This window comes from Sycon ciliatum, chromosome 8 (assembly GCF_964019385.1).
Source record: "Sycon ciliatum chromosome 8, ocSycCili1.1, whole genome shotgun sequence".
Classification (NCBI taxonomy): domain Eukaryota; kingdom Metazoa; phylum Porifera; class Calcarea; order Leucosolenida; family Sycettidae; genus Sycon; species Sycon ciliatum.
In genome coordinates, this window is record NC_088650.1 from 27,090,966 (window position 1) to 27,113,972 (window position 23,007).

At 47.6% G+C, this 23,007-nt stretch overlaps 1 protein-coding gene across 2 annotated transcripts in view; it reads left to right on the forward strand.

Moving 5' to 3' along the window:
• LOC135822541 (uncharacterized) overlaps nt 1-23,007 on the forward strand; it is a 62,367-nt gene that overhangs the window by 6,769 nt on the left and 32,591 nt on the right. The window contains exons 5-10 of one of the 2 annotated variants that reach the window (XM_065335334.1): nt 3,008-3,121; nt 4,086-4,169; nt 11,262-11,292; nt 17,758-20,594; nt 21,057-21,308; nt 21,789-21,830. In XM_065335334.1, coding sequence (XP_065191406.1) covers nt 3,008-3,121; nt 4,086-4,169; nt 11,262-11,292; nt 17,758-20,594; nt 21,057-21,308; nt 21,789-21,830 — 3,360 coding nt within the window. The remainder of the gene's footprint in view (nt 1-3,007; nt 3,122-4,085; nt 4,170-11,261; nt 11,293-17,757; nt 20,595-21,056; nt 21,309-21,788; nt 21,831-23,007) is intronic. The other variant, XM_065335335.1, reaches the window with a different exon arrangement.

A 23,007-nucleotide genomic window follows, 5' to 3' on the forward strand; every position in this document is an offset into this window, starting at 1 on the left:
TGTGCGTGTGTGCGCGTTTGTGTGTGTGTGTGTGTGTGTGTGTGTGTGTGTGTGTGTGTGTGTGTTTTCTCTACAAAATCCACATATCTCCAGACACTGGAATGAATAATGGAGTGTGGTGGTGGGGCCCATTAATTTAAGGGAGACTGTACCTTCAGAGGGTCAAAAATTGAAATTGAGAGGATCGTCTTCAAACCTCTTCTAAAATAGTGTCCCTAGTCTGAAGTGTCAGCATGCGAAGTTTGACTGCTGTGCGACAATCCAAACTGAAGTAAATTAGTTATGATCCTTCAAAGTTGATGCACTGAATGACTCATCCTCCCAAAAATAGATTGATTTGACTCGAAATTTGACATTTGGAACTCAGGCGTTTTTTAGAGGCTGTACGCGGCCTTGCGGGGCGAGCGAGTCCTGAGCTGTTGCTCAGGTGATCTGCTCACAACATGACCGACACCTGTCGCTATGAGCTGCTTCAAATCGGTCAGAGATCGAATGCACGACTGATTCAAGTTGAGCAAGGAGCGATGCCGAACACAAAGAAAAGCAGAAGTAGCGCAGGTTCTGGACGTAGACGATCGAAGAGGAAGTATTTCCCACCCAAGGCGGCTGCTGAGGTTGCTGTTGAGGCTGAGGAGCCTGCTGCGACGCCTTCTCAAGGCGCTTCTGCACGGAAATTGAAAAATAATTATTGTCCTCTCTGGTTGGAGCAAACTGACAGCGAAGCCAGCCAAACCTCTACCCCAGACAGCAGTGATAGAGAAGAGGAGAGCGACGACGATGCCGATTTGGCCTGTCATGGCAATCGAATTGTTGACTTGAACTGCCTGCAGGAACTCCTGCATGTTAGTGTAATTTGTAGAGCTTGCCAGGGTGGAAGAGTAATTATTTCTGAGAGCAACCGTGTAGGTTTAGCGTGCAATGTAATTTTGCGCTGCAACAACGATGACTGCACTTTTGAGATCACCGGACCGGTTTCAAGCAAGGAGAAGCGCTTTCATGACGTCAACAGACGCTCTGTGCTGGCCATGAGGCACATCGGCTATGGCCATGCCGCCCTACGGAAGTTCTGCGGCATAATGAACCTTCCACCCCCCCCCCCCCCCCCCCCCCCCGTGACGGAGCATAGCTTCCTAAAACAACAGAAAGCTGTCGCGATGGCAGTTACGTTCATGGCACAGTGTTCTATGCAGGCTGCAGCCAAGGAGGTGAAGCTACTCCACCCTGATGGGAACATACCGTCAGCTTTGATGGCACATGGATGAGGAGGGGATTTTCATCATTGTACGGAGTGTTCATCTGCATTTCATGGGATACTGGGATACTGGGTGAGATACTGGGTGAGATACTGGGTGGGATACTGGGCGAGTGCTTGACTACCATGTCAGCGGGAAGTACTGTCATTAATGCAAGATGTGGTACTCAAACTTGGAAAATGGCAAGACAACAGAAGAAAAGTTCATGGCGTGGAGGCTTGCCCACACGTGTGACATCAACACAGAACGGTCATCCCCTGGCATGGAGAGCGAGGTGGCCACCATTCTGTGGAACAGATCGTGTGCCGAGCGCTCGCTGCAGTACACCACCTTCATCGGTGATGGAGACAGCAAGAGCTATCGTGCTGTATGTGACGCAAAGCCGTACCCAGGCGTGGATATCCAGAAGGAAGAGTACATTGTACACATCCAGAAGCGCCTGGGTACCGGGCTCAGAGAGCTAAAGCGCACCATGAAAGGGAAGAAGCTCTCTGACGGCAAGACCATCGGTGGCGCCAGCAGACTCACAGATAAACTCATCGACACTCTGCAGACATACTACGGTATGGCTATCCGCGCGCACCACCAATATCTACAAGTTATGGCCAAAGCGATAAAGGTATTGTCGGAGATGCTCTGCAGCTACGGAGAGTTTACAGCAATTGCCCTGGAAAGAGAGGATTTGGTGCGCATCCGGTCGGATAAGAAGTCCACAGAAGGAGAGAAGGAGTCGAGAAAGAGGAGGAGAAGAAGGAGGAAGGGCTGGGAGAAGCAAGCAGTTGAAGCAGAGGTGGTAACATACCAAGCTGGTGCGTTTGACCACATGAGAAGCTGTAAAAGCTTCAGTACTTGCTATAATACAGCCGGAAATGCCCAGATTGGAGTGCATTTTTCCTTGTTTTTAGCCCCTTTTCGAAAGGGTGCGCAACTTTTTTGCCTTCGCCTTTCACTGTAGCCCCATAAGCCTATACATTTTTGGATTGCTGTGGCCATTGGACAGGGCCGTTGTGTGTTGCCATCATCGAATACTCTGATTTACTCATGTTTTAGTACACTCAATCAACCCTCGGTCTTTCTTGCGATCGCACTTTGTGATTCCTTAGGCTGCAGTACTTGTGTCTGGTGTTGTGGAGCACTCCCAATACACAACGACCCTGCCGCCTTGTATTCTTGATCTCTTTATTTCATTTCAAGTCAATACTACCATGTTCACTTAGAAAAAAGTTGCGCACCATTTTGCCCTCTGCGCGCGGCCTTTGCTTTATTTTCCCCATGCTGAAATTTCAATGATAGCACATCCATTTGGCCCAACTGTTGTGATGTACTCCAACTACAAGGTATGAAGGCACCGTCTAGAAAATTTGGACTGATTCTATGTATGTTTGCCAAAGATACGGTCATTCGAGTATGACCCTGTCGGAAAATGGCCGCGAAGGTACAGTCCCCCCTTTTTAAGCTCCGCCGACCAGAGGTCTCGGCTTTATAGCTCCATGGACGCACCAAAGGGAGATTGGGTAGGAGGGTTAAGTTGAAAAAGAAAACAGAAGAAAGAAAATGGAAAGATTGTATTGCTCAGTGAGCAAGAGAATAAGTTGAGTAGTGTGTGTGTGTGCGTGCGTGCGTGCATGCGAGCGTGTGTGTGTTGATGCGTTTGTTCTAGTTGTCCAGGTCTGTGTCGGTGTGTGGTTGTAGTAGTTAGTGTAATGGTTGTATACAGTATAGCAATACTCATCACATTCTCCTTTTCTCTACAGACACGATGGACTCCACTTCACAGGGCAGTCAACTATAACCAGATCAACGTTGTCAAGGTGATGCTGTCACATGACAGTGACGGTGTCACCTTGGACACCACATTGCGTGACAGTGTAAGTATTAGATTGTGTGTTGTTGTGAAATGAACAGTTTATACTCGTCCTTGTCACCTGTCCTGCCTCTCTCTCTGTCTGTCCCTCGCTCTCTCTCACACACAACTACCACAACTCTCCTCTCCTCTTGTCAGAAATGTGTACCAGTTGTACAATACCGTACTCGATGACATCATGCGTACAGTATCGCCACGTGGTCATATTCACTCCGTGGTTCAATTTTTGAAGAATTTCGAAATCAGTGTGTGAAGGGGTAGACTGTTTGATGGTGTTTGTTGGAACGAGTGAGGAGTGAAGTGTTTTTGTTATTGTAACGAGTACGCAGAAGACGTGCTGTTGTTCCTGACCTGGAGCAGGCGCTGTGGACACCTTCCTCTCGTCGTGGATATTTTCGTTCGAGTAGAAATCTGTAAAAAAATTCAAATTTGTCGAGGCATGAACTGGAGTTTTTACTGTGGATGCATGGAGTAGCAATGTTGCTGAGGAAGGAGAGACTTGTTCTGTAGAGTAGAACCTGGGTTTGGGATCCACCTAACTCTGCGCGGACATAGCTGGACTCAGTTGTACAGGGATGGGCAAAAAGGTGTGCAAAACGACTTTTTGTGAGTAGATGGACCCCGGAAAAATAGTTTGGAGCGAAAAATATTACGGCTTCCTCGGAAACCGACGGGGGACCCCCCCCCCCTTGGGCCGGAAATTAAATCCCGGTATAAGGATCACCCGCACAATGTACGTGCCAAGTGCCCCCCCCCCCCCCCCCCCCCCCCGGGCTCCGATCCCTAATCCGGTGTGACCCTTAACCCGAGTTCCACTATACATGTAAGTCGTCTTGTGGAGAGGTTGATTTCGTCTGGTTGTACATTATGCCTTTGGCCTTCGTTGTGTTTTCGTTTTTGTAAATTTGGAACGAATTTTCTCAAAAAGATTTTCTGTTGTTCCTGTGATGTGTTGTTGAGTTACTCAGGCAGGGAAAACAGCGTTGGACCTAGCCAAGGAACGCAATCGTGAGGGATTTTTGGTGTTGCTGATGAATGACGAGAGTGTGAAGGTATGTTGAATAGACTTGACGAGTGACTGAATTTAGATCTACTGTGTGTATACAGTAGTCAGTGCAGCGTGTCGTACATTTGATTGGTTGAACTATGTAGTGATTAGGTGTCACGTGAGTCACGTGAGGTGCACCTACCACCACCATGTCCTACATTTGTACAGCTGTCTATGAGATCAAGACTACATAAACACGAGAGAGTGAAACTCCGCTTGGTCTGGCCATGGCGGAATGTTTCGTTTTGTTGACTGTTCTGGAGATAATGAGTCATACCGTACGAGGCATGTACTACGAGTCTCTGGGCGCGTGAGCTTGTACAGTTTTCATTAGGGGTGGTCGCAATAGTTTTTTTTGTCGTCTCTGAAACGAGAGCATCATTCGTTTGGGGGGGGGGGGGGTAGGGGTGCGAGTCAAAATCACAACTCGACCGACACTGTACATTGTACTTGTACATGCATGCGATTATCGTCGTCCAGCATAGCAAGCTGCGTTCGTTTCAGAGTGGGGGGGGGGGGGGTCCGAGTACGAAATAACGATATTGTCTCCATGGCCATAGCCGGCCTGAGATTGAACGGGAGGGGGGGGGGGGGGCTGGGTGAACTAATACATGGCATTGGCAGGTTTGGGGGGGGGGGGGGCGCTCCCACCCACCACCCCCTCAAAAGTTTCGACCTGAGTTTGAAAAAACACCAGGCTGCTGCATGCACCATGTGCACAGGCGGTAGACTCTACACGGTGGGAAGCAGCGTCCAAAAGAGGTTGCACGGACCGTTGGTGTGTGAGCGGCATTGGTTGCACTGCAAAGAAACGATTGACTCTGTACGAGCTCTAGACTTTTGTACAGATTTCAGGACGCGCTCGATGCGTCTTGAGAAAGCGTGCAGTGATGTGCTGAACGCAGCGCTGCCCACTGGGTGGGTCAAAAACAAAGCTTGTGATCATTAAGCGCTTCTTTTCGCAACGTTGTACAACGATGTTTTGAGGATGATCCCCTCTAGATTCGAATCGTGAATTGGTTGACTTGAAGACTTTTCTGCAAAGACTCAGCGACATCCATGGACCAAAGAAGCCAAGCTCTGGCCAGCAGAGCCTGGATGGATTTTTGCAAAGCGTTCTTGCGATGGCGCAATTCCTGTTCCAACAAGAATCAGTGGGAGTGATCAAGTCGTTGCCAGTCCAGTTCGGAGCGGACTGACATTCCACCCGACGCCGAGGTGCCAGTACCTGATGTCAGTGAGCAGCCAAAACATGATAAAGAACTGCATGATATGCTCCAAATAAAATTGGGCAAAGATGTACTGTACAAGTAACATGACAGATGATTGTACAATGTAGTAACTGAGCATGAGATACTTTAGTCTGTATCTCTTTGTCTGTCAACTCCTATAATATAGGATTTTTCCGAGTTTTTGGAAAAGGGTAGATGATACCTTACAAAGTAAAGTTCTTTCTTCAAAACCCTGTTGGAGGCTGCATTCCATGTTTATCAGAGATGATGTCTGCCAAGTTTCATCAGCACAAGGGCTTTACTTTTTCTGTAACAGGCCTTCTCGTGCAAAGGTGTCCAGATTTTTCAAAATCCTATACTGTATAGCAGGAAATTTTCGGACGGAAATATTTTCAGACAGCGCCGAATTTCGACCTTTCGTACGGATTTTATTTTCGTACAGTGCTGCATGCTAAATGCACATGTTCGCAAGCAGTACCCATGTACAGTGTACATAAAGTCACATGAACAAATTTTAGTACGGAATTAATTTTAGTACAAAAAGGCCGTGTACGAAATCGTACGAAAATATATTCCGTCCGAAAATTTCCTGCTATACAGTATATAGGATATGGCCTAGGATATGGCCTCTTCAAAAATTGGTTTTGTACTTCCCAGTTTCCCCTGCCAATAAAAACCCTAGTTGGCAATATCCAAGCCTAAATATGGTCCATATGGAGCTAACAAAAATGTTCTATGCATCTATGGCTAAAGAAGAAGCACCTCCTGGGCTAGTTCCAAAAGAGTATTCCACTATTAATATGTGTACTTCGAAGTACATACTTGAACACAACTGATTTAGTAAATGCCCCATATATGTAGTGTCTTTAGTTCATATCGATCTGCGAGCACTTTACAACACGACTTCAATGCTAGGATGGTGCTAATAGGGCTTGAAAGTGCTACGTCACAGCATAGCAACAATTTCAAAAATTCAAAAACTGGATCCACTTGGATCCAGTTTTTGTATGGATCCAAGCACATTTCAAGCCGTCTTACTCACAGCAAGGTGATGTAGCCAGTGAAACTGACTGATTTGGCTACTGGAGGCGGGGTTACAACTGGTGTCGAAGTAAAAGTCACCCCTGCATGAGTGGGTTGCTATGCACCCACATACTGAGGCAATAGCAAAGTCACACCTTAGTGGATCCAAAATAGAAATCTGATGTCAACTTACTACTCCCTGGCCGTTTTTGACGTCATCACTTTCAAGCCCTATAGACATCTATTCATTTCTACCACTTGTAATTGCAATTCATCAGCAGTAATTGCACATAGAGACCTTTCCTGGGGGTCTTAGCCATTGGGTAGCCTCTATTCAGTCATTTTAAAGAAAGAGATGCATTGTGGGAAAGATCGAAATGCATCTTCAATAGCATTGCTTCCACTTCGACCATTTTCGAGGCTGCAAATGCGTCTTGAAGTCCAATCCTATATACAGGATTAGCTGGTGACAGACAAAGAGATAGTGTAGGTCTGGAAGAAATACCTGCCATGTAATAATTTTGTAATGTTGGATAGCTAGGTGCGTGACATACATCATTACAGTCATGTGCACCATGTCATCTCCCCCGGCCACGACCCCCTCAGCCAAATCCTGGACACGCCATGGTTGTGGATATAAGCGAGGGGGGGGGGATGAATGCAGCACTCGACCTAAACTATATCCTATTCTGTGCACCAAGCACTAAATTTGGTGCCGGCCGGCTTTGTAGGGTACCAATGCATTTGATCAACCAGACGCCAAGTGCATGTGATACTTGGGACCATTTGCAAGCCGTGAAACGGCAAGACGAATGAGGAAACTGTGTTAGAATCCTATCCTGACCACGCGAAGCACACTGGTGTTCGATGAGTTCGGAGGGGTCTGCTCGTCATGACCGCAACGAGGATACGGAGAATGCATAGTAAATTGCGCCTCCTTTTGTGACATTTTCTCAAATTTCCAAATGTTTCATGCACTCCTGTTGGAATAAAGTATGATGGCAAATATACGGTGTACGAAGGAAAGGCACTTTCTCACTAGACAAGTGACGTTTGCTAATACTTGGTCCCTCAAGTTACAATTGGCGCTTATCTTCGCACTTGATTTTTCGGTGTTCTGCCTGTGTCATACCGCATGGAACCACTGATTCACCGTCCGAACATAACCATAGACCATTGCATTCGACAACATGGCAGCACAAACCACCACAGAAGTTGTGATCGGTTCGTTTGAATCTTTTTGACTGGAGCTGCCACCGACGAACACTTCCGTCACCGCAATGAAAGGCTGCATCCTCCGCTCCAGTCCATAAAACAGGTCAGGATGTTCACACTTCAGAGCGATGGCGAATACAGTTTCTGCCTACTTCCAGCTGTCTGGTGGCAAGGATGGTTTTCTGCGGGGAGGTATAGAAAAGCTGAAAAAGCGCATCGCTAGCTTGAATTTGAGTACTCGCACTGTACAGCGCCTAGTGAAGAGTTATACCAGCAAATCTCCGACGAAGAAACTACAGATCATATCGACATCTCCAGAAAGCGAGACCAATCCGGCGGACACACTTTGAAGCTCACAGAGGACCTGGCAAAGGAGCTGATCAAAACGAGAGAGCTTGGAAGCTCAGGGCCCTACGCTATGCTTTTTTGCCTAGGGGGTAATAGTAATACGACACCGTCTACCAATTTGATGACCTAGGCAAAAAAAGCCGCATAGGGATGTTATAAATGTTTCTTTTCTCCTATTTTTTTTTAAGACATAACCTAGCATTCGAATCCGCACTATCGCCCTGCATGCATTCCCCTGATACACTTCGCATACATACTCATTCTTCCAAGTTGCTTCACGTTATGATCTTGCATTTGAAAGCCCTATTTGAATCAGGGAGTAGTACAATACGCGCAGTCAACATTACTACAAACTAAAGATATACAACTAGCTAAGCCAGCACGATCTGTCTCCTTGACAGTCAAACTGCCAGTTTTACAAATTTTGCACACGCAAATTTCTGAGACAATTGTCTGTAGGCACTCCATGTCAACAAGACGATATCCAGCACACTCTTGCTCACTGCCATCGTCACTGCCTAGTTCAGAATCTTGAGGAGAGTCATCGCCACTGCTGGCCTCAGAAACACTAGCAGAGCTCTCAGAATCGCCTCTGTCACTTGGATGCTCATTGTCGACATCACTGTCTGGGTTCGAGTACGACGACGAGTCACTCGAACAAGACGACTAGACGAGGAATCACAAACAATCCATCTGGGAAATTCTACATCAAGCTTTCGCTTCGCAGCAGACACTACTGGCGCTTCATCGTGACTTGACTCAGACTCGGAATCGCCATCTGGGATTGTACTCCCTGATTTGAATATTGTGGCCAGCTTGTCTTTGATGGTACTACGGAATGGGACATGTACGGGATAGCGCCAGGCGTGCCGATGCTAGATATAATTCTGCTGTCCTTGATGGTACGGTACGGGACAGGTACGGGGTAGCGTCCTTGATGGTACGGTACTGGACAGTTACGGGATAGCGCCAGGCATGCCGATGGCACAAACAAACAAACAAACACGAAGTTAAAGTTGTGTGGACCCTGGCTAGCGCCAGACGTTACTGAAGTACATGTAACGTCTTTTGCATAGCTACGGGAATAAACACTAACTCCTGACCTGAGGGAAACTCTCGTGCAAACGTCTTGCAGGGATCTCGCAGAAAAGAGCTACGCCTGCTCCAGAGTCAGTGCAACACTGGTGCAAGACGTTAGGTGCAGTACGAGCACAGGTGCAATATTGCAACGAACGGGGATAACACATGCAGCCAACACACGGGTAGTTTCACTCAGCTTCTGAGCGGCAAGATGGCAGGCACGACAGGTGACTGCCTTTGAGCGTGATTCGAGACGAGGAGAAGTGGAACAAGCTATGAAACGTTTGAGCGTGATTCGAGACGAGGAGAAGTGGAACAAGCTATGAAACGTGCAGCATCTGTCTGGATTGAATGTTTTGAGCTCTTCCTCCAGCGACGATAGTGGCGAGGGGACGTGTAACTTGCTAGGATTTTCGGCTGCGTTGCTTTCTGACATGTAAAGTATCATATACGTAGCGTTTTCTGATCGTGGCATGCTTCAAATAATTGTATTTTCGTTTTGAGACAAGAGTGAAGATAAGTGGCAATTTGAACTTGGCAGACCAAGTAGGCCATTCACACGACGTGCAAACTCACATTTATCGTACCGTTTCCAAGAATATTAACGATAAACTTGGACGCATGCTTGCAACTGATTTTTGAACTTGGCCGGGGCCCTTGTGCTCACGATTATACTTTGCACACGAGCAAAAGTGCCGGTGTTGAAAGTGCGCGCTGCAAATGTAGTGTGTGGGATATTTTTTGAAACAGAAATTTCAAAATTTAAAATTTCCCCTCATTTTTAGGAGGTCACTATGGATACATTAACATGTGCAAAGTTTGCCCAGCACCGTGTGGACTGGATCGCGGTTTGCAAGTGATATCTTGGTCACACACGTACATGTGTTTGCATGTCGTGTGCATGGCCTATAAGTGCTTTGTTGAAAAGGCTATCTTAGCGGCTGCAGACATGGACTTGACGTGGATGTGACCTGCGCCTCATGGTCTCTTACGTGATTAGTCAAGTGGTATGTGTCAATACACACACACACACACACACACACACACGCACGTACACACACGCACGTACGTACACACACACACACACACACACACACACACACACACATACACAGCGACACATACACACGCACACACACACACACACCTTTTGGACCTTTTGACGTTCATCGCCGGAGGCGATGATAGCGATGCTACAGCAGAAGCCATAGCAGCTTGTGCTGGGATTGCACCATTCAACAGCTTGCAAGGCTGAAGAATTGACCGCCACTATTCAGTCTGGTCTACACCACACAGGTATGAAGTGGCTTTTTTTGGCCAGTGAATCCCTACTTTTTGGCCTTTTTTTCCCGCACCCAAATCATACCACATATTCCGACATGCACTGGCTGTTGGTAACCACCCAGGAGAATGAAAGAAAAGTCAGGAGGAGTCTGAGAAAGACAAGAAAGACGTGTGTGACCATAATCGTCGGGAATTGAGCTCGCAGCCTATCGATTGGAAATCGCTGCACATACCACTGCACCATATGGGACACACACACACACACACACACACACACACACACACACACACACACACACACACACACACACATACACACTCTCACACACACACACACACTCACACACACACTCACACACTCACACACACTCACACACTCACTCACACACACACACACACACACACACACACACACACACACACACACACACACACACACACACACACACACACACACATACACACACACACACTACAGAGAGCGGAGTCCTTCGGTTCGATAGAGTGCTCAATAAAGACACACTATGTATTATGTACAAGCATACACACATAGTGCACACATACTCGCACGAGTGCTCATTGGTGAGCGAGCGTACGTGAAATATAAGTCTGTGAACCCTGCTTATGCCAATCGTCTACTGCGTCTAGCATGGCATGGGGAATGAAAGTACAGTCAAACCTCTTTAGGACGAACACCAAGGGACCGATGACATTTGTTCGCAATAACGGGAGTTCTTCTTATCCGTATGTTATTCCCAGTGAATACACAGTGATTTATCCAATGGAGTTACGAATACTAGTTCATCTTAAGGAAACATTTGTCTTATCAGTGTTCTTCCTAACGAGGTTTCACTGAAAATTGATTGACTCCTTTCTGGTGTTGTGTGTGCTGTGTTTCTGCTTTGGGAACATAGAATGAAAGGAAGAAAGAGGAGCTTCAAACTGGTGGGTGCCAATCTGTCTGCTAGATGTTAGAATTTCTTTGTAGTAATAATTTTTGGTTCTGACAGTCTTCAGGTACATAATGCCGCAAAGTCCGCTGCAAACGCCCTCTTCGCAGCAAACGCCCACCCCAGCGGGACCATACTATTTTCGTCTTTTTCAGGTCAATATAGTTGTAGAAAACTGGCATGAAGGTCGAATGCGTACGAGAACAGCTGTAATGCCTACACACTGCCGATGTCCTACCAGGAGGCTCTGCAAAAACGATTGTCATTATCTTGCTGCAAAGAAAACTTCGGTTGAGATTCCCTTTCATTTGATAAATGAGCCGTCTTTTTTTATTGGTTCGTTCATCGTGTGGTAATGCCGTAGAATCCATCTGGGTTTCAATTCATGACATTTCTGCTGTGCCATGATGTCACGCTTTTAGAACGGAACGGCGATTGTTCTGACAAAGCGTCATTCAACGACTTGACCGGTCGCAGTATTGCAGTTGCAAGTCGAACAGGGGGGATGTCCAGAAGCTACACCTACGAAGTCGCTGCTAAAAGTGTTGAAAACTCTGAAGTGCTTGAGATAAACCCTGGCCTTTGCGCATTGCGTGATTTGGAAATGATGGCTTGAAACACCGTCAGTCTAGAAATCTATTTGGTTCCTGCAATACTCTGTTCTTCGCTACTTTGTTATCATGGTTATTCAGAACAAACTCCCGTTTGGATTTTGTGAAATAAAACAACCAACATCATGAAATCGCTACAAGCTAGCTCGTAGTCGTAGCTAGCTAGTGCCCAAAGAGATTTTGAAACCAGGAAAGTGAACATAGTTTACTGTAGCAAACCAGGAAAGTGGACATAGTTTACCGTAGCAAAGCGCTCTTCGCGCTACGGTGTGAGATGCACTTTCGTTCAGTAGGGGTGACAGTGCATGAGGTCAGTGTGTACAGGCCAGCAGATCTTGTAAAATGGGGTGGGCGTTTGCAGCGGACTTAATGGTACCGTACTGGCAATATATGTTGCCGCGTAACGCGTAACGCAGGGGGGTGTGGCGTAACGCGCGACCAGGCTAGTGCGACAAATTTTCGTTGACTTCGTAACGCGCGTCCGGCGGGGTGCGGCGATCTTTTCATTGCAGTTTGCACTGCAGAAAAAAGGCTGAAAACTGTGAAAGCACGTGTACCGCGTGGTGAAAAGTTCAAAACTGGACGCAGCAGGAAGTCCTGACACTCGAAGGCGCATCATTCAGTGGTTGGCGATCTCAATGGTTTCTTCTTTCCCGAGGTTATTTTGCGAAGAAGAGCGATGTGTTTACCAGTTTCCTTGTGACAATGCAGAAGTCTCTACTCGCCTTCGGCGTGAAGAAAATCACGCCCAAGGAAAGTGAAAAAGGAAAGGATGAGGAGAGAAAGGAGACGAAAAACAGGATTGCTGCTGATCGTGCAAAGAAAGTTTTAGTGAAGCAGAAGAAAGTTCGTGAGCAAACGAGAAAGCGTGTTCGTCGGCACCGCCAAAATGATGCGGCAATAGCAAACAAGTGATGCGGCAATAGCAAAAAAAGGACTGCGGCAATATAGAAACCTGTGTAACGGCTCCTGTGCGACTTTGCATGTAACGCCCTGCGTGCGGCAAACATGTGCCAATGTAACGCTTCATGGCCTCACTGCGGCAACATATATTGCCAGTACGGTAATAGATAACTTGAAGCTGAGAATAAGATGGTTTAGTGAGTTGTGAGAGACACTCTGAATATGGTCTAGGTGACAGGGCAATCACGTGGGCCGCTGTGTTTAGTCTCTGTATTACCAGGCAGCTGTACCTGATTGGAAAGCAGTGTTTAATACATCACTGCATTACCAGTATGGCCGACTATCTTATCTGCTAGTGCATGGTGTTGGTGGAGTTAAGCAACAGCATGGCCAACTTGACTGGGTAGTTCATGGTGTTGGATGAATTTTTCACTGAGTGAAGCCCATGAGAATTCTTGCTCCATCATGCTTGTGACTAGATATGAGAGAACAACAAAGAGAGGGAGACAGAGGGGAAGAGAGACAGACAGACAGACAGACAGACAGACAGACAGACAGACAGACAGACAGACAGACAGACAGACAGACAGACAGACAGACAGACAGACAGACAGACAGACAGACAGACAGACAGACAGACAGACAGACAGACAGACAGAAGGGGTGGGAGTGGGGTAAAGGGCAACAGTAGAAGGGAGATCAGTAAGGGTCCATTCCTACTACAGTAATACAGTTTAAAAAGTTTTACAGACGGTTTTAGCGTGACAAGTCTCTTGTTCCATTCACATACGCCAGCAACTGATCTCCAGAAACCAGAGAGTACCACAAACACGACTCCCGGAGCCGATATTAATAAATTTTATTAATATTTTATTGGTGACAGTCAAATTTTCTTCAGACTTTTCCCGTTTGTCTCTTACCCTCAAACCAGATAAAATTGTATTATGATAATTATTATGACAGAAACTACTACAGCCAGGCATTTGTCTACACGTGCATCTGTTTCTGCCGCACTTTTCACGATGTGTTCCCCATTTGTCTATTCATAATAAATGATTTGGATACAATGATGAGAATGTGTGCCTTTTCTCTGGAGCGTAACCATTTTGGTGTTGACTTTTTTTCTTTTTTTTTACTGGGAACACAGCCCTACAAAGAGACATGTGGAGACAAACACAAAACAAGACACAGGGGATGTAGGGACGACGTGCCGATGTACAGGGAGCAACTCAACTGGTCAGAGGTCTCGGCGTTAGCGTTGCAACCTGGCATCGAAAAAGGGGGGGGGGGGTTGCATGGTCAAGTAGCAAAAATAATACTTTGGTGCGAGAAAGGGGCGCTAATATTGCACCAAATAATAGAAATACGTGTAATAACTAAACCGGAAGGGAAAAAGAAATAGAAATAATCATAACAAGCAAAGTAATAGTAGAAAGGTAAATGGGTCTCAATATCATCGTCACAGGTACTGTGTGGACCACAACCATCTCTTTCGGATTAGATCCTTACATACGTTGACCTTGAAGTGTCACGTCCCTGAACGTGACGACTGCTGTCTGATAGTCCTGTGACAGCAGGATCTACATAATGAGCAGCTCTGTGCTGAGCTGTCACACCCTTTTAGTACAACGTGGTTTGGCCAGTGTCTTGTCCCACGTGCTTAGCATGTAGGTTGAGCGACACGCGCTTTCCCACGTAGGTGACATGCCTTCTTTGCATGACACGTCATGTGATCCGAGGCCGGAACCTGGTCAGGTAGGTTCTCGCGTTGTACGTTTCCTGGAAGTGCTTCACTTCCTGGAAATGTGACTCCAGGCTTTGTGCAAAACCACGTCACTACGACGTTCTACAGGTTTCCACGATGCCTCGGCGCTTCGTGCAAAGATTAAGAGCCAAGACTAATATGACATTGTATAACAATAGCTAAGTGCAAGACAGGAGACGTGTGCAAGAACCAAAACCGTCACCGCGCAAGAGGTCAGAGTATCACGCAAGCAAGACCAAGAATGCAGCAGAACTTACCATAAGAAGCCGCTGAGGTATGGCACGTTGGGTGAGTGGGCTCCCCAATGTGACCCTCATATACTCACATTGTACTCTGACGTGGGTGAGCGGGCTCCCCACGTCCCAATTTGGTCTTTCTTCTCTTGATGTCTTTCTTTCTCTTTCTTCTCGAATGATCACCGTACGTATATTCTGCATTTCTGCTGACTGGCTGTGCACATTCCGGTTTGACTTGTTCTGCTATTTCCTGGAATTACCTCGCAATGATCACGCCATATATCTCTGAAGCACCCTATAAAAGAAGCTCTCATTCTCTCTTTTACTTCAGTTTTTAGTCTAGTCTAGTCTAGCAGTCGAGACTCGGTCTCAGCTCTCTGTCTTCATTTACTTTGAGCTCGGATTATGATACTACTCACAACGTAAAACTAACAGTCTTTGTCTGTTGATCGTGTGGGGTTGAACTTGGACCAAGCCAGCTAGCTATATTGGTTGGCCCCTGGGTTGTGTTGGGCTTTTCGTGAGGCCACACGTCTATATTCAGTCGCCGCTCGTAGTGATTTCGGGGTCCGGTCACTGTGAGCCGGGGATGCGACATTATCCTGGTCACAGCACCAAATGTCGCATCCCCGGCTCACAGTGACCGGACCCCGAAATCACTACGAGCGGCGACTGAATATGGACGTGCGGCCTCACGACAAGCCCAACACAACCCAGGGGCCAACCAATACAGCTGGCTTGGTCCAAGTTCAACCCCACACGATCAACAGACAAAGACTGTTAGTTTTACAGAAGAAAGAAAGAAAGACCAAATTGGGACGTGGGGAGCCCGCTCACCCACGTCAGAGTACAATGTGAGTATATGAGGGTCACATTGGGGAGCCCGCTCACCCAACGTGCCATACTTCAGCGGCTTCTTATGGTAAGTTCGCTGCATTCTTGGTCTTGCTTGCGTGATACTCTGACCTCTTGCGCGGTGACGGTTTTGGTTCTTGCACACGTCTCCTGTCTTGCACTTAGCTCTTGTTATACAATGTCATATTAGTCTTGGCTCTTAATCTTTGCACAAAGCGCCGAGGCATCGTGGAAACCTGTAGAACGTCGTAGTGACGTGGTTTTGCACAAAGCCTGGAGTCACATTTCCAGGAAGTGAAGCACTTCCAGGAAACGTACAACGCGAGAACCTACCTGACCAGGTTCCGGCCTCGGATCACATGACGTGTCATGCAAAGAAGGCATGTCACCTACGTGGGAAAGCGCGTGTCGCTCAACCTACATGCTAAGCACGTGGGACAAGACACTGGCCAAACCACCTTGTACTAAAAGGGTGTGACAGCTCAGCACAGAGCTGCTCACTATGTAGATCCTGCTGTCACAGGACTATCAGACAGCAGTCGTCACGTTCAGGGACGTGACAGAAGGTTTGGAGGCGCCTTGAATGAGGTTCGTGAAGCAGGAGGTCCGCAGGCAGGTTGTTCCAGGGTGTGATGGCGAAGAAGGGGAAGGATCGCAGGAGGTAGTCAGAGGCTGTGCGAGGGGGTATCCACTTCAGCTGGAAGCCATGGTGCGTCTGACGTTTTTGCCGTGTGCACATGCTAGCTACGGCAGGGGGCTTGGTTGGTGGCAGCATGACCTTTACCTGGGGGGGGGGGGGGGGCTGGAATGTAGTGCAGCTTGTACAAGTATGACAGGCCGGCACCATCCGGCGGAGCTGAAGACTTTGGAGGATGGTTCCAGGTCCCAGGAAATGCAGGGCACATTGCTGTACCTTATCTAGCTGGGCCATGTTAGTTGTGGCTGCGCTCGACCAGGCCAGTGGGGCATATTCAAGTAGGGGTCGCACGAATCCCTTGCAGACTGCCACTCGACCATGGTCGTCCAGGATGGGTGCTGCCTTTCGTAGAAAGCCCAGCCTTTGGGAGGCGCGCAGTGCAACACTGCGAGTGTGCGCTCTGTAGGAGAGAGTAGGGTCGAGCATGACTCCCAGCAGCTTCAGGGTATCTGTCTCCTGGAGTGCTTCACTGCCAAAGGTGACTGGTGGAGTGCAGGGGGAACGTGCTTGCGATGTAGAGCCATGCGCTGCGATTGTCAGTCATCACCTCCCGCCAGCCTTCGTCTTTTCCTTTTGAATTCAATTTTTCTGCCACCAGGGCATACTTTCCAGACGCCTTCAGCGTGGATCCGCTTGAGCAGAGCCACATCGGCTCGCACACCCTCATCAGATGGTTCTAAATTTCGGAGGTGAAAATAACGTAGGCATTCTCGAGCACTACCGGCTACAGGCGTCTCAAGTCAAGGTTGACAATAGCTCAGAGGTGAAGGACGCTTGAAGCTCAAATTATAATGTTGAGTAGTTGAAAGTTGAAAGTTAGCGGCACAGTGCAGGAAGTAGTGTTTTTACTACTCACTGGTGCAGTGTTTTGTACACGTCGTCATGGCACTGGTGCTGTACTTACTGGTGCATTTCCCACAGTAAAAAGGTTTCTGAGCCCCCCCCCCCCTAAAAAAGGGTCGGGAAAATTCTACTGCTATTACTGCCGGGAACGTCACGTGGGCGCGAGTTTCGAAAACTGTCATGACGACTTCCCCTATACTGCTGCTCTATCCCGTGATATGAATGCGGCCTAAGGGGAGGGGGCTCTTGACAGCTTTTGGTCGTTAGGTTCTTTTGTGATTGGAAAATCTGTTGTGCTTGATGCATGCTGCCATTTTCATTGATTGTTGCTGCTGTGGCTGCTACTGCTGCTGCTGCTGCTGCTGCTGCTGCTGCTGCTACTGCTACTGCTACTGCTACTGCTACTGCTACTGCTGCTGCTGCTGCTGCTGCTGCTGCTGCTGCTGCTGCTGCTGCTGCTGCTGCTGCTGCTGCTGCTGCTGCTGCTGTGGCTACTGGTGTGGCTGCTGATGTGACTGCCTCTGCATTATTGTTGTTTATTGCGATGCAGCTGCCATGGTTGAGGACATCATTGGTGGCAAGGACGAGGCCAGCGTGCTACGCGTGCGTATGTACCTTATTGGCAAGTACGCCACAGGAAAGTCCAGCTTTGTCCGGGCACTGCTCGGTGAAGAGTTCATTGAAAACGCGAACTCCACCGAGTCCATTTCCATCCATCGATCCAGATTCAGAATGCACCTCTCCTCTCCAACCGCCACAGGCACACAAGAAGCGGCACAAGTTCTTGTGGACAACAGTCAACATAGTTTCTTTGCCAATCTTCTCACAGCTCGTATCCGATCATCTCTAGATCTGGTCAAGAAAATCAAGGAGGCTCCAGAGATACCCATCGCTCTACCCATTGCCCCACAACCATCTGCATGGTTCAAGCTCAAGGAATTCGCCACGTCACTATTTCACGGCACTACCACGTCACCACTTCCAAATACTGCTTCGTTTACTGTCCTTTCTGCGTCCGCTGTCAACAATGAGTTTGCCTATGTTCCCCACGCTAAGGACCTGACCAAAGTGGCACCAGATGTTATCTCTCAAGTTCGCTCGTCTGTCAGGAATGTCGATAACAGTTCAAATGAAGCAGAAGCAGCATATGCGTTTGTTGAGCTGTGGGACATGGGTGGACAGATGCCGATGTTGGTACAACAAAGCATCTCGTTTTCAGTTTGTGACAGCGTGTACATTGTGACTCTTGACATGAGGTGTGGCCTGGATGAAGAGGTAACGGAAGACGTCTACCGCTTTGATGGACAGGAGATTGTAACTTCCACACCGTTGCCAGGAATGACGCAGGCTGACTACCTTCACATGTGTCTGTCACTGATTGCTTTGCAGCATAGGGCAGACACCACACCCACTGACCAGCAGCAGCCGCAGCCAGACACAGAGACGGGTAAGAGCAGTAGCAGCGATAGCAGCCACCATCATGATGAGAGTAGCACAGCCGTCATGGTTGTTGTTACACATGTGGATCTTGTCGAGGACAACCATATAGAGAAGAAGAAGGACATGTTCGTCAATGCCGTGTCCAAGCTGACTGAAATGGCCGGACCCAAAGTCAAGATCTGTGGACCCTTCTTTGTTGACAATCACCGTCTTCAAGATCAAGTATCGCGCCACAGCCAGCTCGCAGAAGCACAGCAAGAGCTCTCTAGAATTGTGTCTGCCTTTCCCGTCCAAGCAATTCCCTTGATGCAAGTGAAGATAGAAGAAGCTATTTCTCTTCACCGGAAGATAATGCTGCGCTCTGCAATGGCTGGGTGCAGTGATGATACAATGCAAGCTACCAGTAGTGATCAGCAGCAGCAGCAGCAGCAGCAGCGGCAGCAGCAGAGTTTTGTTAGTATGGACTACCCACAGTTTGTAGACTTTTGTCGGCATGTTAGCGGCAAAGATCTCACCACTGCACAAGTGTCTGATCTACTGCACCGCCTTCAGCAACATGGCACAGTGTTTTGCTGTGACTGCCCGCATCCACTCACTTCAAGTGTCATTTTCCTTGAACCCCAGCAGCTGTTACTCGACTTTGTACGCTTGATGACCTTCCCTCTGAAGGAGACAGCTTTTCCAAGCACCTCAGCAACATTAGTCAGAGAAGTGCAACACTTTCGACGTACGGGAATTGCCAGCGCGAGGTTGATAGAGGAAGTTTGGTATCCTCTCAGCCGTGTTGTCCAGCTAGCTCTCTGCAAAGCCATGTGTTACTTCAACCTGGCAGCAGAACTTCAGCCCGCCAGCAGTGCAGCCACCAGCAGTACAGCCACCAGCAGTACAGCCACCAGCAGTACAGCCACCAGCAGTACAGCCACCAGCAGTACAGCCACCAGCAGTACAGCCACCAGCAGTACAGCCACCAGCAGTACAGCCACCAGTAGTACAGCCACCAGCAGTGCAGCCACCAGCAGTACAGCCACCAGCAGTACAGCCGCCAGCAGTACAGCCACCAGCAGTACAGCCACCAGCAGTACAGCCACCAGCAGTACAGTCACCAGCAGTACAGCCACCAGCAGTACAGCCGCCAGCAGTACAGCCACCAGCAGTACAGCCACCAGCAGTACAGTCAACAGCAGTACAGCCACCAGCAGTACAGATACCAGCACCGGAGGGTGTGGCAGTAGAGTCGGCGGCAGCAGCAACAGCAGCAGCATCAGCAGACAAGACAGATGTCCGGTTGTCACGTCAGGCCTACCCGACCTCTTCATCCCGTTCTGTTGCAACCAGGAAGCATTACGGTTGGTTTTGGAGGATGATGTTCCCTTTAAGCTACCGTTTAACCACCTCAGTTTCCCTGGGATGCTGTTTCCTCCACCACTGTTCGGTCGCTTAGTCACCTACATAATTCATCGTATGAAGAAAGAGTCAGCCAGTCTTCAGTTCATATCCAGTGCGGTATCACTGAATTTGGAGGTTGGTTGTAGTCAAGTATGCCTCTGCTGGACACCGACAGGTGTTCGCTTAGAATGCGCTGCTGATACAACATCCATACTTGCTGATGTGGCTTGGGATATGAAGAGTGCAATTGTTGACTTCACACAAGTTCTCAGCACCCAAGGGTACCAGCAGTTCACAGTTGTTGGTGAGTCATTTGCCTGCACTTCCACATCATGCCAGGATCGCCTGAAGGAATGCAGCAGTCCTGCAGAGGTGCTGGTACACTCGTCGTGGGTGTTGCTGACCAGCTTGCACAAAAAGCATTTCTTGAAGGCATACGAGTCAGATATGAACACCGCTCTGACCTTCAAGGCTACGTGTGCTACCTGCAAGGAGAAGGTCATTGTCCCGAGGTCCTTCTGGCCCTGGCTGCGTAAGGATGTGCCATTTGTCCAAGCTGAGGTGAGTTGTGAAGATTTTCTTACACTGTCTTATATGGTTTCAGCATACACTTGAAATGTCAAGCTGATAGAATAGATACTTTTGCTGCTATATATCCACACCCTCATGTGACCGTGATCATGTGACGATGATCATGCGACCGTGATCATGTGACTGTGACCATGTGACTGTGATCATTTGACTGTTATCATTTGACTACGATCATGTGACTGTGATCATGTGACTGATGAAGTGACAGTGTGTCTTTTGTAGTTTTCATTATCTTTTCAAGGAGGAGTATATTCTTTACAGTAATACTCGATAGAATTCTACTTCGTCAAAAAGCTAGCATAGGATTGCAATGCACTACAAACACAGGGGAGATATTATTTTACGGTATACGTCTGTGGAATGGGCCTGACTGAACTTTTTCTTGTCTATGTTTCTTGCCTGCATATCTTTGGGTTTATAAAACGATTTCAGCAGCCACTATCAGCACCATCATCATCAGCAGCAGCAGCATTAGCACCCGCAGAGGCAGTTTCATCAGTGCCAACAGCAGCACAAGGAACAGCAGTGCCACCAGTACATTTTGCTGAGCAGTCTACAGACGTTGCAGCCAGCAGTCACTTCGTGGAAGCTGCTTACCCGGACGGTAATCCCTGCATGGAATGCAAGCAAGGTATCCAAGTTCCCAGCAACTCGCATTGCTGGTTCAATGACACGGAGTTCAAGGTAAGAAGTTAATGGATGTCTCCTGTTTTCCTGTGTGCGGAATGAATGTTTGTACCAGTGGTTGTTTCAAGCACGCTTGATTTTCAAGGAAGCTACATTTGTGGTAGGCGTAATCCGACCCAAAGTGCAGGTTTTGGCATCATCATTTTTGAACTTTACCTGGAGGTCATTGCTCTGGAAGTAGTACAAGAGCTCCTGGGTACTAAGAATCTTTAGTCTGCACTCTGTCTGCATGCAAGAGGTACTCTGTGTGTGCAGAGATTCAACACAACTTGTTTGAGTGCTTGTGCAATGATACGTTGGAACATGTTCAGGGTGCCAGCTTGATACTTAGGGTTGGATTTCACCACTCTCTCATAAATTATGTCGACTTGAGAATTTGGAATGGATGGCGATTGTTAAATGGACTTTTGTATTGGGCACTGCTTCAGAAACTGATTCTGCATCACTGTCCGGTCTTTTTGAAACTTTCGTGCACAGTTGGAAGGACGGAGTAACAAGGATGCAATAGTTGCCATATCAGTAAGTGTTCGATGCTTTCACACATGACTGGACAAGGACTTTAGTATTGCTTTCACATGACCGGCAATATCGTCCATTGATTTCTTTTTGTTTGCATGGTAACTGACACACAAGCAATGCTCATTGTGATATTATGTAACTGTGGGATACTATTGCTTGCTGTATGTGAAGTGGTGGATATTCCATGATTTAAACAAGGCAGATTGAAAGGAAAGCAATTTTTAGCAGTTGGAACTTTAGGAATGCGGTGCATGTCAAGAGGCAGGATGTTCCATTAAATGGACTCTCGAGCGGATGGACGGGCATGCCACCTCTTACAGGTGGATGGTGGTCGCCGTTTTCCCGGGCCGTGTTGGGTGAGCGTTTTTCTTCTTCTTCAGATAGCTCTGCACACCAACCTACATTGCAGTGCACCGCATGTGTAACACTAATGCTATAAAGGCGCACAGTTTCGAAGTTGTCCATTTACAAGGAGGACGAGAAGACAAAGGCAGTGCGAGTATGTGCACAGCTTACCATGTATACCTACGCTGTACTATTTATGTGATAATGTGCGTATACTATACATGTAGTACTTGCCTGGCTGTCATGCAATGCCATGTCAGGAGAACTACTATCTGCTTGCACAGTTCTGCCAGGGAGTGTACAAGTGTGGACAAGAGAGCATAGTTTGGGTGCTTGTTCGAAGTAGCAGCCAGATAACGACTTGCGCAGCTCAGCTAATTCATGGCAGAACAGTTTGTTTTGGTGAAGGTAGCTAGAGAATGACCCCCCCCCCCCCTTACCCGGACAAATTTGACATTACGACTGTCTTTATTTACAGTTCTCTGCATTGTAGGGGCAAGGCAACGGCGAGGTCTCCAAACACCTTCACCCTAGTGTTAGGCTCTCTTCTGTACAACATTAATATGCCAGCCACGCATTGATATGCTTTTGCCCATGTGTCTCATGTGACAATCATCAGAAATTGTCATCAAACTGAGAGTTGGACTACAAAGGAAAGATATTATTTTATATTTATGAAAGTGAAGTGAGCACACTCATACCACGAGAACAATGGAACAATATTAATTTTTAAGATTTGAACGTCGTTTTCTTGTTATTATCATCAGAAATCATCATCACACTGAGTGTTGGACTACAAAGGAAAGATATAATAATTATATGGTAGAGGAGG